Source organism: Cervus elaphus, chromosome 26, assembly GCF_910594005.1.
Source record: "Cervus elaphus chromosome 26, mCerEla1.1, whole genome shotgun sequence".
NCBI lineage: Eukaryota > Metazoa > Chordata > Mammalia > Artiodactyla > Cervidae > Cervus > Cervus elaphus.
The window spans coordinates 19,362,760-19,377,516 of record NC_057840.1 but is presented as its reverse complement, the minus strand read 5'-3'; the positions used below and the strand labels follow the sequence as shown (position 1 = coordinate 19,377,516).

Sequence of the window (14,757 nt, the reverse complement as noted above, 5' to 3'; positions counted from 1 at the left end):
GAGAGGGGGAGGTGCAGTGAGAGGAAGAGGGGAGAGGCAGCTAAGATATTTTTTATTTCACTTGAAAGTGCTGTTTTCCCACTTCAGCAGTACCAGCAAAAGGGACATATTCATTTGCTTGTGTGTAAGGTTTGACTAAGGACCATATTTCCAAATTATTCAGAGATGCTACACAGCACCTTCAAGTTTGGTGCTCACTAATTCCTCTGCCTAGATTGGTGTCTCTCTTTTGTATCTAGTTGGTCTTTCCAGTATCAACCCAAATATCACTTCTTTGTGGAGACCTTCCTCAAAAACTTTGAGTCCGCTGCCCTCCCCAGTAGAAAATTCCTCTCTGTTCTATGGCAGATTTCTCAGACTCTTGTCTTAATAGTCATCATGTCATATCATAATTTATGTGTATGTCTCCCCACTCAGAATGAGTGCTTAGAAGTTAGATAACCATATTACTCATTTATGTTCCTTGATCTTAATATTGGGTTAGCCAAAAGTTCGTTTGGACTTTTCTATAAGCTGGTAAGGAAAAACCTGAAGGAACTTTTTTGCCAAACCAGTATTTTTACTTACTTGATACATGCTTGCTAAATGCTTGCAGGAATGAATATATGGAAAGGAAGGAGGCAGTGGGGGAGGAAGGAAGGAAGGAAGAGATGAAGGATGGATCAGTTCAACATCTCCTGTGATGATTAGCTGAGAGCAGGGCTTTGCAGCAGTTGGCATTGACAGGAAGGAGATAGGAGGCAATATTTCAGAGTTTGGGGGACCATAGGGTATGCTGCTTTTGGTCAGTGACAAAGTAAGGCTACTGGAAGGAGATAAATCTGGTCTTCAAAGCAAGCATTGTTACTTCACAATTCTGCCTATCATCTGTCCAACTCAGAAGTAAAAGAACTTGCTTAATCCTTAATAACAAATGCTTTTAGAGGAAACAAAGCAAGGTCTGCAGACTAGACAGCTAAATGTCCATTATTTAACAGAACTCTATTCCGAGGATCTTACAGTGTATAGTCTTGCTTATTCGAAACCACTGTCTAAGGGGGAAAAATAAGCCCTGCATAAATAAAGCCTGTAGTTTTGTGGGTTTTAAATAACTCAACACTACTATTCTAGATAATGTGTTCTCTTAGTTATCTGCTGTATCACATTCCTAACACCTTTATGCATGTCAATTTTGGCGATTACAAATAGGGAAGGTAATAATCACTATAGAACCTGTGTTCTATACACAGACATTGATTTAACCACCATTGCTAGTAATTCAGTTCAGTTCAGTCGGTCAGTCGTGTCCGACTCTTTGCGACCCCATGAACTGAAGCACGCCAGGCTTCCGTGTCCATAACCAACTTCTGGAGTCCACCAAACCCATGTCCATTGAGTCAGTGATGCCATCCAACCATTATTACTATTACTATTATTGCTAGTAATAGCTATCTTGAACGGGCTCATTTGTCATCATCATTTTCTAACTGATGAATACAGTAAAAAAGACATGCACTGGGTGACAACCTTCAACAAAAACTAATCCGTTTTGTCGCTCTCTGGAGTAATAATTATGTTTTCTGGATGTCCTTTCTTTGATGATATTCCAAGGAAAAGATTTTCTATGCATTAACCAATAAACCAATAAATATGGGAACCTAAACTGTGCACAGGATTGTTCTAGAATTTATGACACTTTGAGAATATGAAATAATTATATTGCTGTATGGAAGATATTGTATCTAGGAATGAAGGATTGAAGACTAACACACACAATACATTATTAAAGAAGTAACTCAAGAGGGGAGCTTGATTATTTTGCATGTTTGTAAATTGCAGTTGTATTAAAATGGGGAAAAATGCCATATCTTTTTAAACCCCTAAGATTTATATGTTTTCATATTTAGACTTCTGAAAAGAAGATAAATCATTTTAGAAATCAATGTCCATGTTCTGAAATTTGCTAGTGAAACCCTGATTTTATTTTATATTGACATTAAAACACTTTAACAGTTAAAAAAAAAAGTTAAGTCTTTTTAGGTTTCAAAATACTTTCTCTCATAGGTTGAGAAATACCAAGAATCTGTTTTCTGGGCCTTTAAATTAAACAGAAAGAATCATATCTCAGTAAAGCTCTCAGGCCGCAGTATTTGTAGTTCATCAATCAGGAAAAATTTTACTTAATTACTAAGAAGAAAAGCTAAAATAATTTTCGTATTAAGATACACATATATTGAGAAATGTTTTGTTTCAGTGAATAATTCCCATTAGGGAGTTTTGATTGCAGTTTCCCCAGTATGAGGAATAAAGGAGACGATTGGCTTGGGGGAGTGGGGAGGTGATTAGCGTATCTCATATCAAGCCGTCTATATATTTTTCTTTGCGTGAGGTGTTGTAGAGGAATTACCTGGAACTGATTAAGCCCCAGGAGAGAAGTGGGGGAAACGCGCCTTCGGGAGTTTTTTTCCTGGAGAACGCGAGCGCCCTCTAGACTGTATTTAAGGACAGATTCTGGTGACGCAACTCCGGCCACTGCACCTCCGCGGAGTGGGAGGCGAGGGGCCGGATTCCTCCCGGTGGGAGCACTATCTGAACCAAAGAAGGAGGCTGGCGACGGGAAGGAAGAACAGATGCAGCGTCGGAACAGTGGCCACAGGACAACCTAAAGCCCGTGCAGAGTTAGGCGCGCGTCACACAGTTTCCCCGCCTACCTCCCCCCTACCCCCGTCCACCCGCCGCCGTGTGTCACTTTCCTGTTCGGAAGTCTTACTAGGTTGCTGGGACAGAACAGGGGGCGCCTGCTCCACCCATCAGGTATCCGGTTGGAAGAAAAGCCAGTCTCAACAACTTGATTCTCCCCGTTAAATGATAAGTTTAGCAGACCGTCTGTCTCCAAAGGCTGTACATTAGGGGAGGGGGAGGGGTGAGCACATCAGAGGATGCCTTTCGGTTCCAACCACAAATCATATGGTTGTGCCTCTTCTCTATTCCACTTAGAGGCCTCTGACTTAAATTCCTCGTTCCTCCTGGAATGCGGGAAAGAGCGTCTTTGAGAGAAAATGAACCCTGTGCATGTGTTTTGAATTTTTTCTGCACTGATTTGTGATGATAATCAGTCAGGTTACATTTCTTGTGTGTCTTGCTGGGGGTGTAATAAACCCAGGACACTGATGACTATAATTTTCTGGGTGATGTTGCAATGAAGGGAATAAAGTGGCCCAGTGATGAACTTTGCAGCTTGTTCCCTTCCTGTATGGAAATTGCCTTTATATAAAGTGGGTTCATAGCGAAGCTGGGACAGTCGCCTCCGAGTCATGCTTCCTTGTCATCCCAGCTTCCAGTCTTATCAAGCATATAGCAGGGAGGCTACTCTAGCCATAACTAAGCTCTACCTCCAGCCTCCAGAAAGGAATCCCCAATCTTCATATCCTAGGCAACCTGAGGAATGAAAGAGGAAGCTATAAAATCCCCTTTGAAAGGTTTGTCTGCTTTTATTACTATCATTTGGATGGAATGGGTAGAACAAAGATGTTGCAGAGGATTTGGGGTTACTTGGCATGGTGTGGGCACAGGAAGTAAGTCTCTGGAGGTTTCTTAATGTTTAAAAAACAAACTGGCAGAAACTTTGGTGCAGTTTGGTGTTTCTGGGCATTCTTCAAAATTTTGACTTTCTCAAAAGGGGAAGGAACCTCGTGGGAGCAGGCCCCAGGCTAGACTTGTTGAGGTGGAGCATGGGATATGGGGGCATGGGCAATCATAGAGTCATGTTATATGATGAATCCATGGACGGGGAAGCAGAAATGGGCCAGTTTCTGTGATTTGGAGTTTTCTAAAAACCTTGCTTTGGGTTGGAAGTGTCCCTTTCAGGCAGTAGGTAAGTGCTTTTTAAAGAGTGGGTGCTTAAAAAAATAAAGAGTGGGTGCTGAGCAAAATCTCCCGGCCAGTCTCCAGGATGTGTTGTTCTCTTCTGCCAGTTTGGGTCTGTTGTAACTTAACCAAGAAGCAGTTGAGGCTGCAGATCACATTCAGGCAAACGAGGTGGTTGTGCCTGCAAAACAAATTCCTGCCCAAGACTAAAGAAACACCCCTTCACAGGCTATTCTTGGTGTGACAGCTGGTATTTTCGGAGTGTGTCAGATCCAGTAGGCAACTTTTAAAATGGCAAGGCCGTTGGCAAGTAAGGGGTCATGGCAGGGCAGCCGCCGCAGACAGGCGCCCGACCCTGCGAACTTAGTAGCTTGCAGCCCCCTCCCGCTCCTGGCCCAGTCGCCGAGCTCCTGGCTTTCCTGCCGGCGCTGGCGCGAGTCCTCGCACCGGCGGTCAAGCTGCAGCTCCCAGGCATCTCGGAGCGGCGGGGTTACTGGAAGGCACCGCACGGCGGTTGTGCAGCGCTCCCCTCCCTCCGTTGCTTTCTGGAGCGGAGGAGGCGCCCGACTAATCTTTCGGGAGTCACAGTTACCAGGGACTCGAGAGAAAGAGCAAGGTGGTAAAACTCCAGGGTCTGGCCTTGAATTAAACCGGAGGAGGGCTAGGGAAGACGCGTACAACCGAAGACCATGGGGTGCGACCTAGCGGAGTTCGGGGAGCGGGAGAACCCCGCGGTGCCGGCTCCGCACCAATCCGGGGTCACGGCAGGTCGGTCCCCTAAGTTGCCACCTCCTCACGTGTTCTTGCCATGGCGGGGATTAAAAATGCAAGGGGAAAAATTACATGCGGAAAGGACAGAATGTTCCCAAAGATTACATTAGGAAAAAAAAAAGTGAAATGCAGATTTTTTTCCCCCTTAGTGCAGAGACGAATTTTATTTCCGCCCCCTCCCCCCCACATTCCTGACCTCTCTCCCTCCCCCTTCCCTCTTTCTTTCCTTCCTTCCTCCTCTTCCAAGTTCTGGGATTTTTCAGCCTTGCTTGGCTTGGGCCAAAAGCACAAAAAAGGCGTTTTCGGAAGCGGCTCGGCGGTGCACAAGGGCCATTTGTTTGTTTTGGGACGCGGGGCAGGAAATCTTGCCCGGCCTGAGTCACGGCGGCTCCTTCAAGGAAACGTCAGTGTTCTCCTGTCGCCCCAGCCCGCTGCGCGCCCGGCCGCCGCTGCCCATGGGGGAGATGCAGGGCGCGCTGACCAGGGCCCGGCTCGAGTCCCTGCTCCGGCCCCGCCACAAAAAGAGGGCCGAGGCGCAGAAAAGGAGCGAGTCCTTCCTGCTGACCGGACTGGGTAAGCGCGGCTGCCGCCACGCGGGGGACTTGCCTTGCGCACTCCTCCACTAGTTGCTCGGATCGGGAAAGAGGGGCTGGGTATCTGGGGCTGCACTGGGGATGGGACCGGGGAAGGAGGGCGGCGGGAGCCAGGGGACCACGCTGACCCCAAAGAGAAGAGCGTGCGGGGCCGCCCTCCCCCGGCGCTGCCGCCCTGCGCCTGAGATAACTATTGATGGTGCGCTGCACGCCCGGCGAGGGCTCGGGAGACTGCCTTGTGAATTACGGGAGAGGATCAGAGTCGGCGCCGGGGCAGGGGGTGTATCCAAACTTAGGGTTTGAGAAACCAGAGCGGGCGCAGAGCCACCCCGATCGCCGCGCACCGGGCAGAAACCGCTCTGATTTCCTGATCTGCCGCGACTCTGATTTCCTCTCAAGGCGGAATAAATGAGAAAGGTGGAAAATTACCCCGGCTGCTCCCTCCCTCCCACCCCCTCCGCCTGCGGTTTTCCCAGTCTCCGGCCCGGGAGCAGAGGGAGGCGGATAACAGTCCCGGGCCGGGCCCTCCCGGGGCGGTCCCCGAGCCCCTCAACCCCTGCTCGCGGCTGGCCCTCTCCTCGGGGGCGGAACGGCCCGCCGCCGGCCCCTTTGCCGCCAGTCAGGCCGCGCAGAATCTGGGGGCGGGGCCGAGGGCGGGGCCGGACTGCGGCGCTGACTCTTTGTCGCGTGGGTCCCGCCCCCGCGGCGGCACAACGCTTATAAGGCTGGAGACGGGGCCTGAGCGCAGCGTTGGCTGAGCCGGTCTCCCTTTTGTAAGGAGTCCCCGTGCTCTCTCTGGCGATGACGGTGAAAACCGAGGCTGCTAGAGACACCCTCACTTACTCCAGAATGAGAGGCATGGTAGCAATTCTCATCGGTGAGTGTAGGGATACGACTGAACTTCTAGGTTATTTCTAGGTTACGCGAAGTGGAAGTTTTTGAATGCCCAGGATCAGATTAGTGTGTGTGGCGTTGGATTTACAAAGCCTTTGTCTAAACGTTTCTCCTCTCTAATTCACAGCTTTCATGAAACAGAGAAGGATGGGCCTGAATGACTTTATTCAGAAGATTGCCAATAACTCCTATGCATGCAAACAGTAAGTTTCGGGGGGGAATTGGGGGAAATATAAATAAGTAGTGAAGTTTCCATTTACCAGTAGTAAAGATACACTTCCCATTAATATATTGATCAGGAAGCCAAAGACTTCCCACGGGTGGGGATCCCTTTTCTCTTTAAATTCTAATTATTGAAGACATTTAAAACATTAAAATTAATTTGCTGATTTGGCTTGCGCTAGAGATGCAAGATAACATTTTCATGTTTTCCCCATTCACCTCCTCTCTCCTTGAAGAACAACCCCCATTTCTGTGTTTTAGTGGGTTTATTATTTTAGCTATTAGTTTCTTTAACAGTAATTGATTCGGGTTTTTAAACACTGAATCCTCCGGAGAAGTTGAGCCAGAAATTCACTGTTGGTGTTGTCTGCCCCCTTGTGGCGAGTTAGTATGTTCTAAATTGTTCCTTTCCTCTTTGCAGTCCTGAAGTTCAGTCCATTTTGAAAATCTCCCCACCTCAGGAGCCTGAGCTTATGAATGCCAACCCTTCTCCTCCAGTAAGTGTTCTCTATTCGTGAAACATCAATGGAGGGATCTTAAAAATGAGTCAGTATCCCTACGTGGATGAATTTAAATAGCATTTTAGTTAGTATCAAGGCAGGAATGCCTTGTTAGTTCATAGCAGACAACTGACATAAGCACTTAAGTATGAATCAGTGGAGCATTTTGAAAGGCGTATTTCATAAAAGTGTTATCTGCTTAAGAACAGCATGATTGTGTACAACTTCCATACTCTGTTTTGCAATATGCACATGTATGGACAAAAGGTATTTTGAAATGTGTTTATAGATGTCTGGGGACCTGCCTAGTCATTTGCAGATATCCCATCTCTTACATTGCCTGTACTTTACTATCACAATCTTCCTTTGAAGCAAGGAAAAGATTAAAGGAAAATCTTTTATTTTCCAGCCAAGTCCCTCTCAGCAAATCAACCTGGGCCCATCATCCAATCCTCATGCTAAACCGTCTGACTTTCACTTCTTGAAAGTAATTGGAAAAGGCAGTTTTGGAAAGGTAATTTCACGTCTGAAGCTCTTGTTGTTTATAGTCTTTCATATGCTAATTTTACATTTTCCCTGGATGTGAACAGGAAAATGATTTCTAATTTAAATTTCAGGTTCTCCTGGCAAGACACAAAGCAGAAGAAGTATTCTATGCAGTTAAAGTTTTACAAAAGAAGGCAATCCTGAAAAAGAAGGAGGTATGACCTGGGCTTGGAGATAAGACGGTCATTTAACATTACACTGGGATCTTGGTGCCAAGTTGAAATTTGCCACCGAATCTTCATTGTCCTTTTTCTAGGAAAAGCATATTATGTCGGAGCGGAATGTTCTCCTGAAGAACGTGAAACACCCTTTTCTGGTGGGCCTTCACTTCTCCTTCCAGACGGCCGACAAACTGTACTTCGTCCTGGACTACATTAACGGTGGAGAGGTGAGCAGAGGGGGTGGGAACCGATGGGTGTCTGTGCGTGGCCCGCTTCATTTAATTTGAGAGGCAAGTTTGTAAAAGATAGTTAGGAGGAAAGTTAACAGCATTAGCATTTCCCTTAACCTGCCGGCATTCAGATAGTTAATGGACTATTTACGGCTGCTTCCTGCCATTGTCTTCTTTAGTTATGTATATGTCAAGCCTGGTTCAATGCATTGTCCTCTGGCTTGGCAACCCGGGCTAACTCTGTTCTGTCTTCTGCAGTTGTTCTACCATCTCCAGAGGGAGCGATGCTTCCTGGAACCACGGGCTCGATTCTATGCTGCTGAAATAGCCAGTGCCTTGGGTTACCTGCACTCTCTGAACATCGTTTATAGGTGAGTTGAAGAGCTCTTAAGGTGCCCTTCTGGTGTAAAGGGGACCATAGCCCAGGCTTTGACAGCACCTTAAAATAATTTGTGTTTAGGCATAACTTGTTCACCTAAAACCAGATCTCCAGCATGTGACTGGTCTTGACTCCCTTCCACTAGGCAACTAGCCAATACGGATTGTGCCTAATTCAGAATAGATTAACAGAACAAGGACTCCCTTTTAGATTTACTAATACAACTACAGTGAATATAAAGTGCTTCTATAACAGCCCTAGCAATGATCTTTACAGAGAATTACTCATGCTGTGAAATTAATTTATGTGACTACTTTTTTTTTAAAACAGAGACTTAAAACCAGAGAATATTTTGCTAGATTCACAAGGACACATTGTCCTTACTGACTTTGGACTCTGCAAGGAGAACATTGAACACAATGGCACGACTTCCACCTTCTGCGGCACGCCCGAGGTAGGCACACTCTTGATTTGGTGCCTGGTCTTCCCACTCCTCCAGGAAGAGATCATTGCACTAGTGCCTTTAACTACTGAAAGAGTATTCTTAGAAGTGTTCTAGTCCAGTTCAGTGCGAGTAAAATGCATTTACTCTTGGAGGCACGAGAAATTCCAAAGCCTCATGTTGCTTTAATAAAAATGAGCTGTTGATAAGATTATCCATGATCATAGAAGGTTTCTAAATTCTCAAGATAGCTGAGGGGTACCCACTAGCTTTCTAAATATCAGGACATATAAGTGGACAGTCAGCCTCAAAGGCATCAATTTTATCAGGAAGTAGTCATCCTCCAAGTAGACCCAGTGTGTCTCGGCCCTTTGAAGGCGCACCCCTGGTCTTGGCGGTGCCTGGTTTCGGGGGCTCTAAGCTCTCTTTTCCTGGTCTTTCAGTATCTGGCGCCTGAGGTGCTTCATAAGCAGCCCTATGATAGAACGGTGGACTGGTGGTGCCTGGGGGCCGTCTTGTACGAGATGCTGTATGGCCTGGTGAGTAGCCCATTGAGAATCAGAGAATATTGCCCTGGGTGGATACATTTCTCCCTCCATACTCATCTGGGCACACAAACCCCTTTGCAGACTTGATCCTCATGTCTTGCCCTTTATCAGTAAGCTTAACAGATGCTGATGTGACGGGGCGTATTGGCTAAATGATAGGTGTCTTAGGATAAACCCTTACCTAGTGGGTTTTTCTTTTGTAAGTTCACACTTGACTAGGTTTGACCACACTTCACATATTTGAGAGTGAAAAGCATGGCTTATTAGCATCTACCCCGCCCCCCATCAGAGTGGCAAAATATAGCCACTGAAAAATCCAGGGCAAAGAAAACCTCTCAAGTGATAGACTTTGTCAAATCCAGTTTCATGCATTCCGGTCTGAGTCTTTATTGGTAATGAGTGCTCTCCAGGACTTCCAGCTGACTAGTAAGTGATCCTCCCCCTTCTTTCAGCCTCCCTTTTATAGCCGAAACACAGCTGAGATGTACGACAACATTCTGAACAAGCCCCTCCAGTTGAAGCCAAATATTACAAATTCTGCAAGACACGTCCTAGAAGGGCTCCTGCAGAAGGACAGGACAAAGAGGCTGGGCGCCAAGGATGACTTTGTGAGTCATTTTCCTGTCCTCCTGGGCTGTCTGGGTAGAGCACTAGACCTCACTGCCCTTCTTGAATTTCAGGCATCTAAGTTCATGTTTCCTTCTCAACAGATGGAGATTAAGAATCATGTCTTCTTCTCCCTAATTAACTGGGAAGATCTCATTAATAAGAAGATTACTCCCCCTTTCAACCCAAATGTGGTGAGTAGCTCTCGGGCATGGATGGAAACCCAAAGTCAGAGTTGATGGCATTGGTGGGGCTGGGGAGCCCCCCAAGGAATCAATTGGCAGATATTTTACTCATCAACCATTATTTTACCCACAGAAGAAGTAGAACTTCTATCTCAATGAAGCTCATATAATTTTTCAGCACATTTATAAATTAAAGTAGCGAAAGACAGAAAGAAAACATGACCTTCGTAGCTTACACTTTACGTGGCCTGTGGGTTTTGTGCTTGAAATGGGTTGTGATGGTCTCTATATAGCGCCTAAAGCTTGCACGAGAATCACCCTGCCTTATTATCTGCACTGTGAATTCTTGACATGGAGCATGTTTTGTTTTGTTTTGTTTTGTTTTCCCCTTCCTGCAACAGAGCGGACCCAGCGACCTGCGGCATTTTGATCCCGAGTTCACCGAGGAGCCGGTCCCCAACTCCATCGGCCGGTCCCCGGACAGCCTCCTCCTCACGGCCAGCGTCAAGGAAGCGGCTGAGGCCTTTCTGGGCTTTTCCTATGCACCTCCCACGGACTCTTTCCTCTGAACGGTCTTAGGGTTGGCTGCAAAGGATTTTCTTAGTTAACCTTTTGGCAGAGCTGCCAGCTGACAGGACATCTTAAAAGAGAATTTGCACATCCCTGGAAGCTTGCACATCTTGGCAGTCTTATTGCACACTGTTTGCTGGAAGCTTTTCGAAGAGCACATCCTCCTCAGTGAGCTTGTGAGATTCTCCTCTTTATTCTTCCTTCCAATGTGGTGCTATCTCTGAAATGAGCAGTAGAGGGCCGCCCGAGACAGATGCAGTGGTCTCACTGGCTGTTCTGAGAAGGAGCTTCTGGAGGTCTGTCTGGGCCACGATAACGAATCTTATGAAATGTGCCTTTTCTGATGAGATCGTGTTAGCTCCAAAGCTTTTCCTGTTGCCGAGTGTTTTCGTTCTCTGTTTCTCCTTGTGGACTCCTGTGTGATCCGCCGTATGAGTGTGGTATGCTTGCTCACAGAAGGACTCAGTTATAAGCATCAATGTGACACTTGCAGAACACTACAACGTGGGACATTGTTTGTTTCTTCCATATTTGGAAGATAAATTTATGTGTAGACTTTTTTTTTTTTGTAAGATATACTTAATAACTAAAATTTATTGAAAATGGTCTTGCAATGACTTGTATCCAGATGCTTAAAGAAAGCATTGCTGCTACAAATATTTCTATTTTTAGAAAGGGTTTTTATGGACCAATGCCCCAGTTGTCAGTCAGAGCCTGGTGTTTTCATTGTTTAAAATGTCACCTATAAAATGGGCATTATTTATGTTGTGTTTGTTTTTTTTTTTTTTTTTTGCATTCCTGATAATTGTATGTATTGTATAAAGAAAGTCTGTACATTGGGTTATAACACTAGTATATTTAAACTTACAGGCTTATTTGTAATGTAAACCACCATTTTAATGTACTGTAATTAACATGGTTATAATATGTACAATTCTTTCTCCCCTCCCTACCACACACCTTTTTGTGTGTGATAAACCAACTTTGGTTTGCAATAAAACCTTGAAAAATATTTACAGAAATGTATCATGTGTGTTATTTTGTATATTTCAGTTAAGGGAACAATAGTAGATCCACTTAAAATAGAAAACCAGGGAAATGCTGCTGTGATTAACAGTGGCTTGCTTCCTCCAGAAGCATCAGCTTCTGACTTCAGAAGAGAATAGGGCAGTCTTAAAGTCTTATTTTTTTTTTTTTCAGGCCACACTGTGGTTTGCAGAATCTTAGTTCCCCAACTAGGGATCAGACCCGTGCCCCTGGCAGTGGAAGCTCTTGAGTCCTAACCACTGGACCACCAGGGAATTCCCTAAAGCCAATTTCTATCTGGGGGCTTTACCAACATTTTATGATGTGAGTCATTTTCCAAAAATCCATCCAAACAAATTCTTGTCCATTTAACTGCCTCAAGGACAGTCATGAAGTAATGTTCCCTATGTTTATTGCCTGCCCTGTGAAGTTGGCTGCTTGTCCTGACCTTTGACTTGTCTGAAGTAACAGGTAATTCTTTAACAAGTACTTGAGTGCCTTCACTGGGCCAGGCTCTATTCTAAGTACTGGAGATAAAGCAAGACACACCTCTGCCCTTACAGAGCCTGATGGGAAAGGCTGACTTGATCAATAAAGCAGTTTGTTGAAATGTAAATCTAGATAATAGTCTGCAAGTCTAGGAGAATGCCACTAAAGAAGATGAGGATAAGTGGCTATGTTCCCAAAATGCTGAGCCGGCAGGACTCCTGGTTCCTGAGAGTAACCAGAGCTGAACTGAGTCCAGTGTCAGCTCTGAGAAGGAGCCTAAAGGGGCACATCCCTGACTTGGATCAGAAGCCTCTGAAGCTGGTATGCACCCGGCACTGCGTGGGCCCACCTGTATTCGGGCCACTGGAATAGTTCCTGTGGGAGAAGGGAAAAGAGCATTGTAGGAGATGGTCATCTTGCATCAAGTTGTTTGGACTTTTTCTCTTTTCTAGGCCTTCCACAAATTCCTCGCATACACGGGATCCTCCGGTAGTTGGTCTTGCTGCTGTTCTAAGCCTCCTGCACACCCTTTATCTTGACCTCTCAGCTTGCACAGGGATTTCTCTGGGGACAGTCACTTTCCCTTTTATCGTGGCTCTTATATCTTGCTGAAGGGTAGCCCCTGATCAAGCTCTGCATTTGAGTTACTGCTCTTCCCTCCAGACACTAGCTGCATTTTAAACCCCTTACCTACCGCAAATGCCAAAGTCAACTACATGCTTGCTAAGTCATTTCAGTCATGTCCAACTCTGTGACCCCATGGACTGTAGCCCATCAGGCTCCTCTGTCCATGGGGATTCTCCAGGCAAGAATACTGGAGTGGGTTGCCATGCGCCCCTCCAGGAGATCTTCCCCACCCAGGGATCAAACCTGTGACTCATGTCTCCTGCATTGGCAGGCAGATTCTTTATTACTAGCGCCACCTGGGAAGCTCAAAAGTCAACTACAATGATAAAGAAAATCTATAAAGTCCTAGTAAAGATTGATGCTAGTCCTGACAGAAAGGCTTTCTGTGTATCTTCCCCTCATTCTCATGATGAATAACAGTTAAGAGCCCCTCTATGAACAATAAGTACTTAAAACATTTTTATCTGAACATGGATCTTTCAGCTGGCATTCTCCCATCTAATTAAACATAACTCAGAGGAGCTAATCATGGATTACACAGCTTTTCAATCTTTTGAGGGTAGAAAGGTGGCTTCTGGCTTCAGTCAGTTGCTATGTAAGATCTGATTTACGTTGCTGGAGAGCAGATAAGAGCCACAGGAGACCGAGTGTTGTCGCACAAACAGGAGGAAATTAGATCAAGCACAAGTGGGGGGGAAGGGAACAGGGCCAGAACAGGTAAGTCCAGAAAGAACAAGGGATCAATATATTTAAAAAAAAAGAAAAGCAAATACTTACTAAACACTATGATGTCAAGTAGTACATGTGCAGAAGTATCTATCTTGGGGTGTGGGACGCATCTTTGTCAGCATTTGAAACTACATTTGAGCGTGATGGTGGATAAAAGGAACAATTCACTTCTCCATAGGTTTTCAGCTGGGTAGCTGCTCAAATATGGATTTAGGGGGAATGTGTTCAGCTAAGATTCCCACAAATTGAAGTGGGGCTTTTAAACCACTGCGACCATGAAGATAACTCAAGTACCATGCTTAGGGAATTTGCCATCTACTTGGGGCACCCACCCGTGGTATAAGGCCGGTGGAGAATGAGGGCTAAAGGGAACCTCAGCAATCTAGAAGTTCTCTGTGGGGTTGGCTGCCTAGAGCAGACTTCTAAACTCTCTAGGTTACTAGAATCTCCCTAGAGATTGTTTCTAGGGAGTCTAAAAGGATATAAACCTTAAGAATTAGACAACACAAATAGTTAATATTATAAAATTCATACTATATGCCAGGCATTGCTCTAAGTACTTTATACAAAATTCATTGACCCCCTGATGTCAAAGTGAAGAGATTAGCACAGAAAGGTAATTTGTGGGGACATGGTGAGGTTAGAAGTCAAATCATGATAGTCTGGTCCCAAAGCCTATGCTTGTAACCACTACACTATTCTGCATAATGTCACTGCTTAAGTGACAAGAATATAGAAGCCAACACTTCTGTGCTTGTTAGTCATTTACTTACTATTTCACTAGACTTTTACTCAGATACCTTCTAAGTGTCATGCTAAGGTAACGAGAGAAAAAGAGAAAGTGGGGTGGGGAGGGAGAAAGAAAGAATTTTCAATTATAGAATTGCCCTGGTGGTTCAGTAGTTAAAACTCCACGCTTTCACTGTGGGGGTATGGGTTCGATCCCTGGTCAGAGAAGTTCCACACGCTGTGTGGTGTGACAAAAAAAAAAAAAAAAGAATTTGCAATTATAACGTAGACATTTATAAGTTGTTGATGAAGATGAGATGCAGGGGGAAATACACATTGCCATGGGAGTATAAACCAGTACAACCATTTTGGAAAAAAAGTTTGGCATTTTCTACTAAATAAAGATGAATATATTTATAACCTATGATCCAGTAGCTTCACTCCATGGTATATGTACCCCAAAGAGTGCACATATATTCAATAAAAAGTTTGCAATGATATTCACAGTAGGACTATTTATATAAGCCTCAAAATGGCAACAATTCAAAATGTCTCCCAACAGCAAAATAAATATAATTAGTAAAATAAATAGATATAGTGTAATACCATATTCTAATAAAAACAAATGGATAATTGCTATATACAATAACAGGGAATAAACATC

The 14,757-nt window shown here is 44.9% G+C and overlaps 1 protein-coding gene across 4 annotated transcripts in view; it reads left to right on the top strand.

Annotated features, from left to right (window-relative positions):
* Nucleotides 1-11,505, top strand: part of SGK1 (serum/glucocorticoid regulated kinase 1) — a 111,101-nt gene extending 99,596 nt beyond the window's left edge. Inside the window, exons 1-12 of one of the 4 annotated variants that reach the window (XM_043888395.1) lie at nucleotides 2,633-3,458; nucleotides 6,232-6,307; nucleotides 6,748-6,823; nucleotides 7,236-7,340; nucleotides 7,444-7,527; nucleotides 7,629-7,760; nucleotides 8,022-8,134; nucleotides 8,473-8,596; nucleotides 9,028-9,123; nucleotides 9,585-9,740; nucleotides 9,843-9,932; nucleotides 10,325-11,505. In XM_043888395.1, coding sequence (XP_043744330.1) covers nucleotides 3,425-3,458; nucleotides 6,232-6,307; nucleotides 6,748-6,823; nucleotides 7,236-7,340; nucleotides 7,444-7,527; nucleotides 7,629-7,760; nucleotides 8,022-8,134; nucleotides 8,473-8,596; nucleotides 9,028-9,123; nucleotides 9,585-9,740; nucleotides 9,843-9,932; nucleotides 10,325-10,492 — 1,254 coding nt within the window. In that variant the 5' untranslated portion in view covers nucleotides 2,633-3,424 and the 3' untranslated portion in view covers nucleotides 10,493-11,505. Of the gene's footprint in view, nucleotides 1-2,632; nucleotides 3,459-4,750; nucleotides 5,191-5,928; nucleotides 6,088-6,231; nucleotides 6,308-6,747; nucleotides 6,824-7,235; nucleotides 7,341-7,443; nucleotides 7,528-7,628; nucleotides 7,761-8,021; nucleotides 8,135-8,472; nucleotides 8,597-9,027; nucleotides 9,124-9,584; nucleotides 9,741-9,842; nucleotides 9,933-10,324 lie in introns of those variants that run through there. The other 3 variants (XM_043888393.1, XM_043888394.1, XM_043888392.1) reach the window with 3 other exon arrangements.
* Nucleotides 11,506-14,757: the final 3,252 nt, after the last annotated feature.